The sequence below is a fragment of the Colossoma macropomum genome, unplaced genomic scaffold (assembly GCF_904425465.1).
Source record: "Colossoma macropomum unplaced genomic scaffold, Colossoma_macropomum, whole genome shotgun sequence".
NCBI classification, from domain to species: domain Eukaryota; kingdom Metazoa; phylum Chordata; class Actinopteri; order Characiformes; family Serrasalmidae; genus Colossoma; species Colossoma macropomum.
In genome coordinates, this window is record NW_023494791.1 from 26,225,046 (window position 1) to 26,241,919 (window position 16,874).

Consider the following 16,874-nt stretch of genomic DNA (forward strand, 5'->3'; position numbering starts at 1 on the left):
AGATATCTATAAATGATATTTTCAATCCAACCATATGTGAGATTTATACACCCAGTAGTCCTGGATGTATCAAAAACATGAAGGATAAAAAGCATTAACCAGTAAAATAGTGGAAAATAAGTTAACAAAACTGAAAATTGGAGCTCCTAGCTTCATCTCTCTGGTTAAAAAAAAATAAATACTAACATGAGGCACTAATAAATTAGCATTGCATATAGTAAGTGGTAAGCATGCCACACCCACACCCCCCACCCCCACATACAACTATGTAATCAATCTTCTGAATACATGATGGTGCCCGGGCTGATTTAATCATTGATGAGAAGTCATTAAGGGTGTTTTCACAGTGAGAGTGAAGGGTAAAAACAAAACGCTTATCCATTTCCTTATTACAGATATAAACTACAAAGAGAGCGGACATGTAAGTCATAAACTGAACACAGCAGAGTGACTGATGTCAGTGCTGTATGTCACCCCGTATTTATAAAGCACATAAGTGTACATGGCCACTGATTTAGATGCAAGTCATCATAAACAATTAAATAAGGAGCGATTTCAAATCATTTCAGTCACGTTTTCACATGTAAACAACAGATTAATAATTAAATAATACATCACACTACATACATTACATACAATATATGTCCATCTGCACTGAGAATTGAAATGTTATAAAGCAGTATGTTAAAAAAACGAACGCTTCTTGTTAAAAAACAGAACAGTTCAGAGGATGCAGAGTAAAACTGATTTGCAATCATTAGCACTGACAGAACTAGCGATAGAATAAAATTTTGTGGAGAATTATTTTTCCTGAGACAACTAAACTGCATACACACACGTTTTGCTCCCCACGTGCAGGTGACAGTTCGTGTGCAACACTTGGCTGGTTAAGTTAGTGTTAATTATTATACCTAAATAAGCATGTAATATACAAGAAAACAGAAATGTTTTATCATTTGCTTGTTATCTAATCATAATCGTTGACTGTTTCCTGGTACAGAGAGCGTAAAATAGGGACAGTGTGGTATATAAGGCACACTGCAAAGCCATCTCATCAGATTACACTTAACCTACCACAGAGATACAACCTGACAACTACCAGTAAGGCTGCAGGTAAGAAGTTCTTCTTTTTCTTCACTGACACAGAAATTTGTTTTTCTAAGTCTACATTAAAGAGGAATTCCATTGATCTTTCAAAACATCTGCATAATTAAATTGTTAAAATTTGAACAGAGTCATTCAGGGTGGTTTGATGTGAAATGCTCCATTGTAAAGAAACTTTCTGAGTCGGAATGCTTTAAAGTGGTGTTGAGGAACCAGAATCCCAGAGTAATAAATGGCTCTAAAAGCTGCATCGCAGAAAGAAAATGGCTGATACCTGAAACATTGTTTTACTTTTGTTTTGAGATACGATTTTGGCCTGAAGCCTTTTTTTTTAAATCACATTATGGTGAAGTAATACAAGCAGGGTGCTGTAAGTCAAAAAGGTCCCCAGAGAAAACGTATCTTTTCAGATTTACCACTATTTACCATCATCAGCATTGAATAGAAAACTTAGAAGACAACAAATGTTATGTTAGATAATAAACAATAAACAGCTATATTTGCATTGTAAAGATTCCTGATCTCCACCACTGTATCAGAATACTTTCTCTACAGTGCACCTTTTTTGCATCAAACCACTCTAAGTGACTTTGTATACATCTCAACCATTTAATTATGTAGAAATACATTTTGAAAAATCAAAATTCCTCTTTAAGTGTGGACTGAGGGCTAAAATACACAGTATTGGTGACTTTTTAAAAAGTAGTGTACATCTACCTTTGCTATGTTCCACATTCATTAATGAAGTGTCCACCTACTCAGATCACAAAGAGAGGCAGGGAATAGGGTTGTTGAACTACAGCTGTTTGATACTGGATCACTTTGGGGAAAACATGACTTTGTTCCTCATCCCTATTCACCTTTAGTTCAGTCATCATCATGAAGATCTGGATTGTATCTGTGCTGCTGTGTGCTGCCTTTGTTCTGCAGACCACAGGTAAGAGACTTATGACAAAATATGGCATTTATAGTCAGAAAAAAACAAACCATGGCTGGTCAGCTGCAGCTTGCAGTAATTAATGATACATACAGAGTGAGTGTAAGTTAAATTTATAAGATTACTGAGAAATGCTTGTCATTTCTCCAGAGGGAGCAGTTGTGGCTGAACGTGAGCAGAATTTGAATGAAATTCCAGGTTAGTGTCCATCATTAAAGTTTGGGATATAAAAGGATATAAAGAATTTTACTTGTCTACTAAAACAAAATCTCCTGGACTAGTACCACACTATTTAATGGGTAAACCTCTAATTTTGTCCTATTTCTATATTATACAGCAACATTATTTTTTCACACATGCAGGATGTGGAGGTTAACCTCTTAAATGGCCTTAAAACGTTTTCTTACACACTTCTATAACCTAAGAATAGTTTAGCCAGTTTACACAGAAGTCCCTGTAGTTACTGAATAATAAGCCTTAGTATGTAATAAGCCTGGGATTTTAAGGGGTTAAGTACATTGTGGCTGTCCTGACCTTACAATAATATTTCTTAGTAGAAAGTCTAAAGGCTGAAAATGGAGCGGAAGATCTCTCTCTGGGAGGTATGTATACAATTTAAAAAGCTCAATTAAATTTTTAAAAAGCTAAAGTAGTCTTTTAAACAATGTTCATTCTTTGGTTTATTTCTACAGGGGAAGCTGGTGAACTGAGTGTTGAGGAGCTGGTTGCTGCAGGTCAGTCATACTTCTGCAAATAAATGCAATAGTTAAAAATGGCATTGTATTACTCCATTAAGTAAACTGCACTTGTTCATTAAAAAGACAACCTACATTACTTCTTGTAGTCTTTGTCATCTTGTAGTGCAGTCCTTGTCATCATTTCAACAACTGTAAACAATCTACATTACATACTAATATTAAATTTGAAAATGTTCTTTTTTCATGATATATGTTGTTAGGAGTGGTCTTTATACCTGCCAGAAATATCAGTGCTATATTAGGAATATTACCACCTTCTTCAGAGAAATAAAAATGTGTTTTCCATTAACATCAGCTGTTATTCCTTTCAAAAACTCATTATATCCCAAATTATTACGAATGGATATACAGCATTTCAGAATGAAACTTAAGATCAAGATCATTTCTCTTTACAGCTGATGATGAGAGACAAGACAGTGGACCAGTGAACTTGATTGCAGGTAATTTCAATGACCAAGTCAATAAAACGTTTCATTTTGGTGAAAGCATTTCTAAGTGATAAGTTTCTGTTAAATCCAAATTACTGTGGTTAAAACAGAGCTGCATCTTGTCTTTTTGTGCAAAGATCGGGCAGTGCTCTGTCCACCTGGCTGGTTTAGACACGGATCACGCTGTTTTCTGCTTGTGAAGACAACAATGACATGGCTTAGTGCTGAGGTAAATATCTGCCTTCACTTGCCAAAATTTCTCTTACAAACACAATCATAACTGGCGGTTGTTCTGTGCTCGGAGTGCCAGTAGCAATGGCAGGGGTGTGACACAGGAATTTTCTTCCTCTATTTTTTCATAACCACACATTATTCTCTACTCCAGTACAAATTTTTAGGGGTGCATATCTTTTGTGGAATGAAAAGAGTTTGATATTGAGAGTCAACATTATTAAAAAACATACCATTCTGTCATGTTGTCTGTTTTTTTTCTTCATTTCATTCATGTACTTTCTCTCTCTCCAGAGCCACTGTGTGAATAACCAGGCTAGTCTGGCTTCTGTGCGGAATCCTGATGAATATAACTTCCTCCAGAGTTTGCTTACAATCGCTGGTATATCAACTGCTTGGATTGGTGCTTACAACTTTCAGGTAATATGTTCATAAAGTGATGACAACTGACTTTACATTTCCCTTCTCACTTTACACATTTAAAACGTGCTCTGGCAATACGCATGGAAGACCACAGATTCCCCTCTAACTCCTAAAACCACCCTGAATGAGCTCATAAACATGATAAATGACCACTTATTAAATGAGTTTAGTTTGAACATGCACACAAACAAAAATGTTTTTTCAAAAATGAAATCATTATCATTTTAAGATTATTGTGTAAAGCCATACAACAGGTACCAATGAGATTTTTTAAGTCCAATTATTTAACTCCTCGCACATTGTACTAATTGTTTTCAATAGCACATACTTTAATGAATAATTACTGTTGAATTACAGCTGACTTAAGACATTCCTGTGAAGTCCTCTAGTAACTGTGTGAATTGTGTTTTATCCAGAGCACATGGATGTGGATTGACAGGGCAGGATTCTTCTACACTAACTGGCAGTCACTGAGCAGCGTGTCCAGCTACCCCTGCGCCTACATGAGATCCACTGGTAACTTTAATTTATCAGTTTAACACCCATTTGCACTGCTGTCTGCTTTCATTCAGATGAAACGTGTTTTCTAAATTCTCTCTCTCTCTCTTTTCAGCTGGCTGGGCAAACACAAACTGTGGAAGTGGATATGCCTTTTTCTGTTCTGTGACCCCTACAACCTGCTGAAGATCACATATGTACATTTCCATCAAAATGAAGGAATATCATTTGACCCCTAACTGTAAATAGACTTACTATATGTCAACATGAAAAGTACTAATGTATGTATAGTTTTGCATTTGTTCTGAGAATATTTGGTTGACTGATGTGTTTATGTTATCATAAAAAATAAAAAATATAAAATGAATGAAACTGTGATCATTTATTGCAATGTGTTCATGTAAGGATCACTCATGAGCTTACTGATAATGATTAACAAAGAACAATCATTCAGCACATAAATGAGGAAAGACAGAACAGAACGTGTAGAGAACAGACCTCCTCAAAACAGGTCTGTGTCTGTCAAGACATCTTACTTTGAAAAGTTAAACGCTTTTGGCCTTGGCATTAATTCTTTTCCTGGGGAATTATTTGATTACATTTTTGGCTTTAAGCCCTTGATATGTGTTATTTTAAATGGTCGCTGCTCCTTACTTATTTGTATAATATGTGTTGATGCAAATAAAAAATAAAAAATGGCATATTGTATCCGCTAAAGGACGCACGACACCACAGTTTATTGACCTCCTAGCGCAAATCGTATCGGCTTCACAGAGCAAACTGGTTTATGTTGTAGCAGCAGTTAAGTTCATGCCTAAAAGGAACACTTTCATTACATGATTAATTAAATATTGCTGCATACAATTAAAGCCATTTTTGATTTCTGTATAACATATGCGTAAGCTGTCGGGCTGTGAACTGGAATTGAAGTTTGTGGTTCAGCAAACACCTCTGAAACAGTCTGTTGTGTCTCTGTCCAACACTCCTAGCCAGCTCTGTATACTTACATAGAACTTATACAGAACTCAGAATTACAGTATTCTGTCCTCACACTGCACAAAACTCTCCATCTTTATCCTGTTCTGCTAGCTGACTAATGAAATGGATTACTGAAAGAGTAGATCTTAAGTGAGCGTGATTGAGGGAAAACTGGTACTAGTGTTATTTAACAATCAACAACTGTTTTCAGTAAATCAGTATTTCTATATCTGCTGACTAGACAACAGATTTTATTATGCCATATCCTCTGTGATGTTATCACTGACTTTACGCGCTGCTTTTAGATCACAACCATCATAAAAAGAGCAGAGGGGTATTAGGAAATGCCTGCCATCCACCCAGTCAAAGAAAATGACAAACATAGATTAGTAAAGCACCTCCTACACCTTTCCACCCCCTAGATTAATGTAATATCACATAAGATATCTATAAATAATATTTTCATTCCAACCATATGTGAGATTTATACACCCAGTAGTCCTGGATGTATCAAAAACATGAAGGATAAAAAGCATTAACCAGTAAAATAGTGGAAAATAAGTTAACAAAACTGAAAATTGGAGCTCCTAGCTTCATCTCTCTGGTTAAAAAATAAATAAATACTAACATGAAGCACTAATAAATTAGCATTGCATATAGTAAGTGGTAAGCATGCCACACCCACACCCCCCACCCCCACATACAACTATGTAATCAGTCTTCTGAATACATGATGGTGCCCGGGCTGATTTAATCATTGATGAGAGGTCATTAAGGGTGTTTTCACAGTGAGAGTGAAGGGTAAAAACAAAATGCTTATCCATTTCCTTATTACAGATATAAACTACAAAGAGAGCGGACATGTAAGTCATAAACTGAACACAGCAGAGTGACTGATGTCAGTGCTGTATGTCTCCCAGTATTTACAAAGCACATAAGTGTGCATGGCCACTGATTTAGATGCAAGTCATCATAAACAATTAAATAAGGAGCGATTTCAAATCATTTGTCACGTTTTCACATGTAAACAACAGATTAATAATTAAATAATACATCACACTACATACATTACATACAATATATGTCCATCTGCACTGAGAATTGAAATGTTATAAAGCAGTATGTTAAAAAAACGAACGCTTCTTGTTAAAAAACAGAACAGTTCAGAGGATGCAGAGTAAAACTGATTTGCAATCATTAGCACTGACAGAACTAGCGATAGAATAAAATTTTGTGGAGAATTATTTTTCCTGAGACAACTAAACTGCATACACACACGTTTTGCTCCCCACGTGCAGGTGACAGTTCGTGTGCAACACTTGGCTGGTTAAGTTAGTGTTAATTATTATTATACCTAAATAAGCATGTAATATACAAGAAAACAGAAATGTTTTATCATTTGCTTGTTATCTAATCATAATTGTTGACTGTTTCCTGGTACAGAGAGCGTAAAATAGGGACAGTGTGGTATATAAGGCACACTGCAAAGCCATCTCATCAGATTACACTTAACCTGCCACAGAGATACAACCTGACAACTACCAGTAAGGCTGCAGGTAAGAAGTTCTTCTTTTTCTTCACTGACACAGAAATTTGTTTTTCTAAGTCTACATTAAAGAGGAATTCCATTGATCTTTCAAAACATCTGCATAATTAAATTGTTAAAATTTGAACAGAGTCATTCAGGGTGGTTTGATGTGAAATGCTCCATTGTAAAGAAACTTTCTGAGTCGGAATGCTTTAAAGTGGTGTTGAGAAACCAGATTTCCAGAGTAATAAATGGCTCTAAAAGCTGCATCGCAGAAAGAAAATGGCTGATACATGAAACATTGTTTTACTTTCGTTTTGAGATACATATATTTTGGCCTAAAGCCTTTTTTTTTAAATCACATTATGGTGAAGTAATACAAGCAGGGTGCTGTAAGTCAAAAAGCTCCCCAGAGATAATGTATCTTTTCAGATTTACCACTATTTACCATCAACACTGAATAGAAAACTTAGAAGACAACAAATGTTATGTTAGATAATAAACAATAAACAGCTATATTTGCATTGTGTACTTATTGTACATCTCAACCATTTAATTATGTAGAAATACATTTTGAAAAATCAAAATTCCTCTTTAAGTGTGGACTGAGGGCTAAAATACACAGTATTGGTGACTTTTTAAAAAGTAGTGTACATCTACCTTTGCTATGTTCCACATTCATTAATGAAGTGTCCACCTACTCAGATCACAAAGAGAGGCAGGGAATAGGGTTGTTGAACTACAGCTGTTTGATACTGGATCACTTTGGGGAAAACATGACTTTGTTCCTCATCCCTATTCACCTTTAGTTCAGTCATCATCATGAAGATCTGGATTGTATCTGTGCTGCTGTGTGCTGCCTTTGTTCTGCAGACCACAGGTAAGAGACTTATGACAAAATATGGCATTTATAGTCAGAAAAAAACAAACCATGGCTGGTCAGCTGCAGCTTGCAGTAATTAATGATACATACAGAGTGAGTGTAAGTTAAATTTATAAGATTACTGAGAAATGCTTGTCATTTCTCCAGAGGGAGCAGTTGTGGCTGAACGTGAGCAGAATTTGAATGAAATTCCAGGTTAGTGTCCATCATTAAAGTTTGGGATATAAAAGGATATAAAGAATTTTACTTGTCTACTAAAACAAAATCTCCTGGACTAGTACCACACTATTTAATGGGTAAACCTCTAATTTTGTCCTATTTCTATATTATACAGCAACATTATTTTTTCACACATGCAGGATGTGGAGGTTAACCTCTTAAATGGCCTTAAAAACGTTTTCTTACACACTTCTATAACCTAAGAATAGTTTAGCCAGTTTACACAGAAGTCCCTGTAGTTACTGAATAATAAGCCTTAGTATGTAATAAGCCTGGGATTTTAAGGGGTTAAGTACATTGTGGCTGTCCTGACCTTACAATAATATTTTTAGTAGAAAGTCTAAAGGCTGAAAATGGAGCGGAAGATCTCTCTCTAGGAGGTATGTATACAATTTAAAAAGCTCAATTAAATTTTTAAAAAGCTAAAGTAGTCTTTTAAACAATGTTCATTCTTTGGTTTATTTCTACAGGGGAAGCTGGTGAACTGAGTGTTGAGGAGCTGGTTGCTGCAGGTCAGTCATACTTCTGCAAATAAATGCAATAGTTAAAAATGGCATTGTATTACTCCATTAAGTAAACTGCACTTGTTCATTAAAAAGACAACCTACATTGCTTCTTGTAGTCTTTGTCATCTTGTAGTGCAGTCTTTGTCATCATTTCAACAACTGTAAACAATCTACATTACAAACTAATACTAAATTTGAAAATGTTCTTTTTTCATGATATATGTTGTTAGGAGTGGTCTTTATACCTGCCAGAAATATCAGTGCTATATTAGGAATATTACCACCTTCTTCAGAGAAATAAAAATGTGTTTTCCATTAACATCAGCTGTTATTCCTTTCAAAAACTCATTATATCCCAAATTATTACGAATGGATATACAGCATTTCAGAATGAAACTTAAGATCAAGATCATTTCTCTTTACAGCTGATGATGAGAGACAAGACAGTGGACCAGTGAACTTGATTGCAGGTAATTTCAATGACCAAGTCAATAAAACGTTTCATTTTGGTGAAAGCATTTCTAAGTGATAAGTTTCTGTTAAATCCAAATTACTGTGGTTAAAACAGAGCTGCATCTTGTCTTTTGTGCAAAGATCGGGCAGTGCTCTGTCCACCTGGCTGGTTTAGACACGGATCACGCTGTTTTCTGCTTGTGAAGACAACAATGACATGGCTTAGTGCTGAGGTAAATATCTGCCTTCACTTGCCAAAATTTCTCTTACAAACACAATCATAACAGGGGGTTGTTCTGTGCTCGGAGTGCCAGTAGCAATGGCAGGGGTGTGACACAGGAATTTTCTTCCTCTATTTTTTCATAACCACATATTATTCTCTACTCCAGTACAAATTTTTAGGGGTGCATATCTTTTGTGGAATGAAAAGAGTTTGATATTGAGAGTCAACATTATTAAAAAACATACCATTCTGTCATGTTGTCTGTTTTTTTTTTCTTCATTTCATTCATGTACTTTCTCTCTCTCCAGAGCCACTGTGTGAATAACCAGGCTAGTCTGGCTTCTGTGCGGAATCCTGATGAATATAACTTCCTCCAGAGTTTGCTTACAATCGCTGGTATATCAACTGCTTGGATTGGTGCTTACAACTTTCAGGTAATATGTTCATAAAGTGATGACAACTGACTTTACATTTCCCTTCTCACTTTACACATTTAAAACGTGCACTGGCAATACGCATGGAAGACCACAGATTCCCCTCTAACTCCTAAAACCACCCTGAATGAGCTCATAAACATGATAAATGACCACTTATTAAATGAGTTTAGTTTGAACATGCACACAAACAAAAAAAAATATTTTTCAATATTTACATCATTTATAAGACTATCGTGTAAAGCCATACATCAGGTACCAATGAGATTTTTTAGCAAAATAATTCAAGTTTGTTGCAATAAAATTATTTAACTCCTCACACATTGTACTAATTGTTTTCAATAGTACATACTTTAAGGAATAATTACTGTTGAATTACAGCTGACTTAAGACATTCCTGTGAAGTCCTCTAGTAACTGTGTGAATTGTGTTTTATCCAGAGCACATGGATGTGGATTGACAGGGCAGGATTCTTCTACACTAACTGGCAGTCACTGAGCAGCGTGTCCAGCTACCCCTGCGCCTACATGAGATCCACTGGTAACTTTAATTTATCAGTTTAACACCCATTTGCACTGCTGTCTGCTTTCATTCAGATGAAACGTGTTTTCTAAATTCTCTCTCTCTCTCTTTTCAGCTGGCTGGGCAAACACAAACTGTGGAAGTGGATATGCCTTTTTCTGTTCTGTGACCCTACAACCTGCTGAAGATCACATATGTACATTTCCATCAAAATGAAGGAATATCATTTGACCCCTAACTGTAAATAGACTTACTATATGTCAACATGAAAAGTACTAATGTATGTATAGTTTTGCATTTGTTCTGAGAATATTTGGTTGACTGATGTGTTTATGTTATCATAAAAAATAAAAAATATAAAATGAATGAAACTGTGATCATTTATTGCAATGTGTTCATGTAAGGATCACTCATGAGCTTACTGATAATGATTAACAAAGAACAATCATTCAGCACATAAATGAGGAAAGACAGAACAGAACGTGTAGAGAACAGACCTCCTCAAAACAGGTCTGTGTCTGTCAAGACATCTTACTTTGAAAAGTTAAACGCTTTTGGCCTTGGCATTAATTCTTTTCCTGGGGAATTATTTGATTACATTTTTGGCTTTAAGCCCTTGATATGTGTTATTTTAAATGGTCGCTGCTCCTTACTTATTTGTATAATATGTGTTGATGCAAATAAAAAATAAAAAATGGCATATTGTATCCGCTAAAGGACGCACGACACCACAGTTTATGACCTCCTAGCGCAAATCGTATCGGCTTCACAGAGCAAACTGGTTTATGTTGTAGCAGCAGTTAAGTTCATGCCTAAAAGGAACACTTTCATTACATGATTAATTAAATATTGCTGCATACAATTAAAGCCATTTTTGATTTCTGTATAACATATGCGTAAGCTGTCGGGCTATGAACTGGCATTGAAGTTTGTGGTTCAGCAAACACCTCTGAAACAGTCTGTTGTGTCTCTGTCCAACACTCCTAGCCAGCTCTGTATACTTACATAGAACTTATACAGAACTCAGAATTACAGTATTCTGTCCTCACACTGCATAAAACTCTCCATCTTTATCCTGTTCTGCTAGCTGACTAATGAAATGGATTAGTGAAAGAGTAGATCTTAAGTGAGCGTGATTGAGGGAAAACTGGTACTAGGGTTATTTAACAATCAACAACTGTTTTCAGTAAATCAGTATTTCTTTATCTGCTGACTAGACCACAGATTTTATTATGCCATATCCTCTGTGATGTTATCACTGACTTTACGTGCTGCTTTTAGATCACAAACATCATAAAAAAAGGAGAGGGGTATGAGGAAATGCCTGCCATCCACCCAGTCAAAGAAAATGACAAACATAGATTAGTAAAGCACCTCCTACACCTTTCCACCCCCTAGATTAGTGTAATATCACATAAGATATCTATAAATGATATTTTCAATCCAACCATATGTGAGATTTATACACCCAGTAGTCCTGGATGTATCAAAAATATGAAGGATAAAAAGCATTAACCAGTAAAATAGTGGAAAATAAGTTAACAAAACTGAAAATTGGAGCTCCTAGCTTCATCTCTCTGGTTAAAAAAAAATAAATACTAACATGAGGCACTAATAAATTAGCATTGCATATAGTAAGTGGTAAGCATGCCACACCCACACCCCCCACCCCCACATACAACTATGTAATCAGTCTTCTGAATACATGATGGTGCCCGGGCTGATTTAATCATTGATGAGAGGTCATTAAGGGTGTTTTCACAGTGAGAGTGAAGGGTAAAAACAAAACGCTTATCCATTTCCTTATTACAGATATAAACTACAAAGAGAGCGGACATGTAAGTCATAAACTGAACACAGCAGAGTTACTGATGTCAGTGCTGTATGTCACCCCGTATTTATAAAGCACATAAGTGTACATGGCCACTGATTTAGATGCAAGTCATCATAAACAATTAAATAAGGAGCAATTTCAAATCATTTCAGTCACGTTTTCACATGTATACAACAGATTAATAATTAAATAATACATCACACTACATACATTACATACAATATATGTCCATCTGCACTGAGAATTGAAATGTTATAAAGCAGTATGTTAAAAAAACGAACGCTTCTTGTTAAAAAACAGAACAGTTCAGAGGATGCAGAGTAAAACTGATTTGCAATCATTAGCACTGACAGAACTAGCGATAGAATAAAATTTTGTGGAGAATTATTTTTCCTGAGACAACTAAACTGCATACACACACGTTTTGCTCCCCACGTGCAGGTGACAGTTCGTGTGCAACACTTGGCTGGTTAAGTTAGTGTTAATTATTATACCTAAATAAGCATGTAATATACAAGAAAACAGAAATGTTTTATCATTTGCTTGTTATCTAATCATGATCGTTGACTGTTTCCTGGTACAGAGAGCGTAAAATAGGGACAGTGTGGTATATAAGGCACACTGCAAAGCCATCTCATCAGATTACACTTAACCTACCACAGAGATACAACCTGACAACTACCAGTAAGGCTGCAGGTAAGAAGTTCTTCTTTTTCTTCACTGACACAGAAATTTGTTTTTCTAAGTCTACATTAAAGAGGAATTTCATTGATCTTTCAAAACATCTGCATAATTAAATTGTTAAAATTTGAACAGAGTCATTCAGGGTGGTTTGATGTGAAATGCTCCATTGTAAAGAAACTTTCTGAGTCGGAATGCTTTAAAGTGGTGTTGAGGAACCAGAATCCCAGAGTAATAAATGGCTCTAAAAGCTGCATCGCAGAAAGAAAATGGCTGATACCTGAAACATTGTTTTACTTTTGTTTTGAGATACGATTTTGGCCTGAAGCCTTTTTTTTTAAATCACATTATGGTGAAGTAATACAAGCAGGGTGCTGTAAGTCAAAAAGGTCCCAGAGAAAACGTATCTTTTCAGATTTACCACTATTTACCATCATCAGCATTGAATAGAAAACTTAGAAGACAACAAATGTTATGTTAGATAATAAACAATAAACAGCTATATTTGCATTGTAAAGATTCCTGATCTCCACCACTGTAAAAAAAAAAAAATCAGAATACTTTCTCTACAGTGCACCTTTTTTGCATCAAACCACTCTAAGTGACTTTGTATACATCTCAACCATTTAATTATGTAGAAATACATTTTGAAAAACCAAAATTCCTCTTTAAGTGTGGACTGAGGGCTAAAATACACAGTATTGGTGACTTTTTAAAAAGTAGTGTACATCTACCTTTGCTATGTTCCACATTCATTAATGAAGTGTCCACCTACTCAGATCAAAAAGAGAGGCAGGGAATAGGGTTGTTGAACTACAGCTGTTTGATACTGGATCACTTTGGGGAAAACATGACTTTGTTCTTCATCCCTATTCACCTTTAGTTCAGTCATCATCATGAAGATCTGGATTGTATCTGTGCTGCTGTGTGCTGCCTTTGTTCTGCAGACCACAGGTAAGAGACTTATGACAAAATATGGCATTTATAGTCAGAAAAAAACAAACCATGGCTGGTCAGCTGCAGCTTGCAGTAATTAATGATACATACAGAGTGAGTGTAAGTTAAATTTATAAGATTACTGAGAAATGCTTGTCATTTCTCCAGAGGGAGCAGTTGTGGCTGAACGTGAGCAGAATTTGAATGAAATTCCAGGTTAGTGTCCATCATTAAAGTTTGGGATATAAAGGGATATAAAGAATTTTACTTGTCTACTAAAACAAAATCTCCTGGACTAGTACCACACTATTTAATGGGTAACCTCTAATTTTGTCCTATTTCTATATTATACAGCAACATTATTTTTTCACACATGCAGGATGTGGAGGTTAACCTCTTAAATGGCCTTAAAACGTTTTCTTACACACTTCTATAACCTAAGAATAGTTTAGCCAGTTTACACAGAAGTCCCTGTAGTTACTGAATAATAAGCCTTAGTATGTAATAAGCCTGGGATTTTAAGGGGTTAAGTACATTGTGTCTGTCCTGACCTTACAATAATATTTTTTAGTAGAAAGTCTAAAGGCTGAAAATGGAGTGGAAGATCTCTCTCTAGGAGGTATGTATACAATTTAAAAAGCTCAATTAAATTTTTAAAAAGCTAAAGTAGTCTTTTAAACAATGTTCATTCTTTGGTTTATTTCTACAGGGGAAGCTGGTGAACCGAGTGTTGAGGAGCTGGTTGCTGCAGGTCAGTCATACTTCTGCAAATAAATGCAATAGTTAAAAATGGCATTGTATTACTCCATTAAGTAAAACTGCACTTGTTCATTAAAAAGACAACCTACATTACTTCTTGTAGTCTTTGTCATCTTGTAGTGCAGTCTTTGTCATCATTTCAACAACTGTAAACAATCTACATTACAAACTAATACTAAATTTGAAAATGTTCTTTTTTCATGATATATGTTGTTAGGAGTGGTCTTTATACCTGCCAGAAATATCAGTGCTATATTAGGAATATTACCACCTTCTTCAGAGAAATAAAAATGTGTTTTCCATTAACATCAGCTGTTATTCCTTTCAAAAACTCATTATATCCCAAATTTTTACGAATGGATATACAGCATTTCAGAATGAAACTTAAGATCAAGATCATTTCTCTTTACAGCTGATGATGAGAGACAAGACAGTGGACCAGTGAACTTGATTGCAGGTAATTTCAATGACCAAGTCAATAAAACGTTTCATTTTGGTGAAAGCATTTCTAAGTGATAAGTTTCTGTTAAATCCAAATTACTGTGGTTAAAACAGAGCTGCATCTTGTCTTTTTGTGCAAAGATCGGGCAGTGCTCTGTCCACCTGGCTGGTTTAGACACGGATCACGCTGTTTTCTGCTTGTGAAGACAACAATGACATGGCTTAGTGCTGAGGTAAATATCTGCCTTCACTTGCCAAAATTTCTCTTACAAACAGAATCATGACTGGCGGTTGTTCTGTGCTCGGAGTGCCAGTAGCAATGGCAGGGGTGTGACACAGGAATTTTCTTCCTCTATTTTTTCATAACCACACATTATTCTCTACTCCAGTACAAATTTTTAGGGGTGCATATCTTTTGTGGAATGAAAAGAGTTTGATATTGAGAGTCAACATTATTAAAAAACATACCATTCTGTCATGTTGTCTGTTTTTTTTTCTTCATTTCATTCATGTACTTTCTCTCTCTCCAGAGCCACTGTGTGAATAACCAGGCTAGTCTGGCTTCTGTGCGGAATCCTGATGAATATAACTTCCTCCAGAGTTTGCTTACAATCGCTGGTATATCAACTGCTTGGATTGGTGCTTACAACTTTCAGGTAATATGTTCATAAAGTGATGACAACTGACTTTACATTTCCCTTCTCACTTTACACATTTAAAACGTGCACTGGCAATACGCATGGAAGACCACAGATTCCCCTCTAACTCCTAAAACCACCCTGAATGAGCTCATAAACATGATAAATGAACACTTATTAAATGAGTTTAGTTTGAACATGCACACAAACAAAAATGTTTTTTCAAAAATGAAATCATTATCATTTTAAGATTATTGTGTAAAGCCATACAACAGGTACCAATGAGATTTTTTAAGTCCAATTATTTAACTCCTCGCACATTGTACTAATTGTTTTCAATAGCACATACTTTAATGAATAATTACTGTTGAATTACAGCTGACTTAAGACATTCCTGTGAAGTCCTCTAGTAACTGTGTGAATTGTGTTTTATCCAGAGCACATGGATGTGGATTGACAGGGCAGGATTCTTCTACACTAACTGGCAGTCACTGAGCAGCGTGTCCAGCTACCCCTGCGCCTACATGAGATCCACTGGTAACTTTAATTTATCAGTTTAACACCCATTTGCACTGCTGTCTGCTTTCATTCAGATGAAACGTGTTTTCTAAATTCTCTCTCTCTCTCTTTTCAGCTGGCTGGGCAAACACAAACTGTGGAAGTGGATATGCCTTTTTCTGTTCTGTGACCCCTACAACCTGCTGAAGATCACATATGTACATTTCCATCAAAATGAAGGAATATCATTTGACCCCTAACTGTAAATAGACTTACTATATGTCAACATGAAAAGTACTAATGTATGTATAGTTTTGCATTTGTTCTGAGAATATTTGGTTGACTGATGTGTTTATGTTATCATAAAAAATAAAAAATATAAAATGAATGAAACTGTGATCATTTATTGCAATGTGTTCATGTAAGGATCACTCATGAGCTTACTGATAATGATTAACAAAGAACAATCATTCAGCACATAAATGAGGAAAGACAGAACAGAACGTGTAGAGAACAGACCTCCTCAAAACAGGTCTGTGTCTGTCAAGACATCTTACTTTGAAAAGTTAAACGCTTTTGGCCTTGGCATTAATTCTTTTCCTGGGGAATTATTTGATTACATTTTTGGCTTTAAGCCCTTGATATGTGTTATTTTAAATGGTCGCTGCTCCTTACTTATTTGTATAATATGTGTTGATGCAAATAAAAAATAAAAAATGGCATATTGTATCCGCTAAAGGACGCACGACACCACAGTTTATTGACCTCCTAGCGCAAATCGTATCGGCTTCACAGAGCAAACTGGTTTATGTTGTAGCAGCAGTTAAGTTCATGCCTAAAAGGAACACTTTCATTACATGATTAATTAAATATTGCTGCATACAATTAAAGCCATTTTTGATTTCTGTATAACATATGCGTAAGCTGTCGGGCTATGAACTGGCATTGAAGTTTGTGGTTCA

General features: G+C 35.6%; 3 protein-coding genes across 9 annotated transcripts; all 3 read left to right on the forward strand.

The window, feature by feature from the left end:
- The first annotated feature begins 1,000 nt into the window (after nt 1–1,000).
- LOC118810677 (ladderlectin-like) lies at nt 1,001–4,746 on the forward strand. Of its 3 annotated transcripts, none has more exons than XM_036574635.1 (10): nt 1,001–1,113; nt 1,971–2,041; nt 2,192–2,239; nt 2,596–2,643; nt 2,734–2,775; nt 3,195–3,239; nt 3,365–3,456; nt 3,753–3,878; nt 4,298–4,397; nt 4,495–4,746. In XM_036574635.1, the coding sequence occupies exons 2-10, from the start codon at nt 1,984–1,986 to the stop codon at nt 4,563–4,565; spliced, it is 630 nt and encodes a 209-aa protein (XP_036430528.1). In that variant the 5' UTR covers nt 1,001–1,113; nt 1,971–1,983; the 3' UTR covers nt 4,566–4,746. The 3 variants fall into 3 exon arrangements, with proteins under 3 accessions (XP_036430528.1, XP_036430529.1, XP_036430530.1); XM_036574636.1 differs by having other exon boundaries at nt 2,599–2,643; XM_036574637.1 differs by lacking the exon at nt 2,192–2,239.
- Nucleotides 4,747–6,802: 2,056 nt separating this feature from the next.
- On the forward strand, nt 6,803–10,466 carry LOC118810675 (ladderlectin-like). Of its 3 annotated transcripts, none has more exons than XM_036574630.1 (10): nt 6,807–6,913; nt 7,695–7,765; nt 7,916–7,963; nt 8,323–8,367; nt 8,458–8,499; nt 8,919–8,963; nt 9,088–9,179; nt 9,478–9,603; nt 10,044–10,143; nt 10,241–10,466. In XM_036574630.1, the coding sequence occupies exons 2-10, from the start codon at nt 7,708–7,710 to the stop codon at nt 10,339–10,341; spliced, it is 657 nt and encodes a 218-aa protein (XP_036430523.1). In that variant the 5' UTR covers nt 6,807–6,913; nt 7,695–7,707; the 3' UTR covers nt 10,342–10,466. The 3 variants fall into 3 exon arrangements, with proteins under 3 accessions (XP_036430524.1, XP_036430523.1, XP_036430522.1); XM_036574629.1 differs by having other exon boundaries at nt 6,808–6,913; nt 8,320–8,367; XM_036574631.1 differs by lacking the exon at nt 7,916–7,963 and having other exon boundaries at nt 6,803–6,913; nt 8,320–8,367.
- A 2,074-nt stretch (nt 10,467–12,540) lies between these two features.
- Nucleotides 12,541–16,300, forward strand: LOC118810676 (ladderlectin-like). Of its 3 annotated transcripts, none has more exons than XM_036574632.1 (10): nt 12,541–12,655; nt 13,524–13,594; nt 13,745–13,792; nt 14,148–14,195; nt 14,286–14,327; nt 14,748–14,792; nt 14,918–15,009; nt 15,307–15,432; nt 15,852–15,951; nt 16,049–16,300. In XM_036574632.1, exons 2-10 carry the CDS (start codon nt 13,537–13,539, stop codon nt 16,117–16,119), a joined length of 630 nt encoding a protein of 209 aa, XP_036430525.1. In that variant the 5' UTR covers nt 12,541–12,655; nt 13,524–13,536; the 3' UTR covers nt 16,120–16,300. The 3 variants fall into 3 exon arrangements, with proteins under 3 accessions (XP_036430525.1, XP_036430526.1, XP_036430527.1); XM_036574633.1 differs by having other exon boundaries at nt 12,543–12,655; nt 14,151–14,195; XM_036574634.1 differs by lacking the exon at nt 13,745–13,792 and having other exon boundaries at nt 12,543–12,655.
- The last annotated feature ends 574 nt before the right edge of the window (nt 16,301–16,874 follow it).

Coding starts and splice junctions, on each gene's coding strand:
- LOC118810675 (XM_036574629.1), top strand. CDS start 7,708: ATGAAGATCTGGATTGTATCTGTGCTGCTGTGTGCTGCCTTTGTTCTG. Junction 8,368..8,457: donor GGAAGATCTCTCTCTAGGAG/GTATGTATACAA, acceptor TTATTTCTACAG/GGGAAGCTGGTGAACTGAGT. Junction 9,180..9,477: donor TGACATGGCTTAGTGCTGAG/GTAAATATCTGC, acceptor CTCTCTCTCCAG/AGCCACTGTGTGAATAACCA.
- LOC118810676 (XM_036574632.1), top strand. CDS start 13,537: ATGAAGATCTGGATTGTATCTGTGCTGCTGTGTGCTGCCTTTGTTCTG. Junction 15,433..15,851: donor TTGGTGCTTACAACTTTCAG/GTAATATGTTCA, acceptor TGTTTTATCCAG/AGCACATGGATGTGGATTGA. Junction 15,952..16,048: donor CGCCTACATGAGATCCACTG/GTAACTTTAATT, acceptor CTCTCTTTTCAG/CTGGCTGGGCAAACACAAAC.
- LOC118810677 (XM_036574635.1), top strand. CDS start 1,984: ATGAAGATCTGGATTGTATCTGTGCTGCTGTGTGCTGCCTTTGTTCTG. Junction 3,457..3,752: donor TGACATGGCTTAGTGCTGAG/GTAAATATCTGC, acceptor CTCTCTCTCCAG/AGCCACTGTGTGAATAACCA. Junction 4,398..4,494: donor CGCCTACATGAGATCCACTG/GTAACTTTAATT, acceptor CTCTCTTTTCAG/CTGGCTGGGCAAACACAAAC.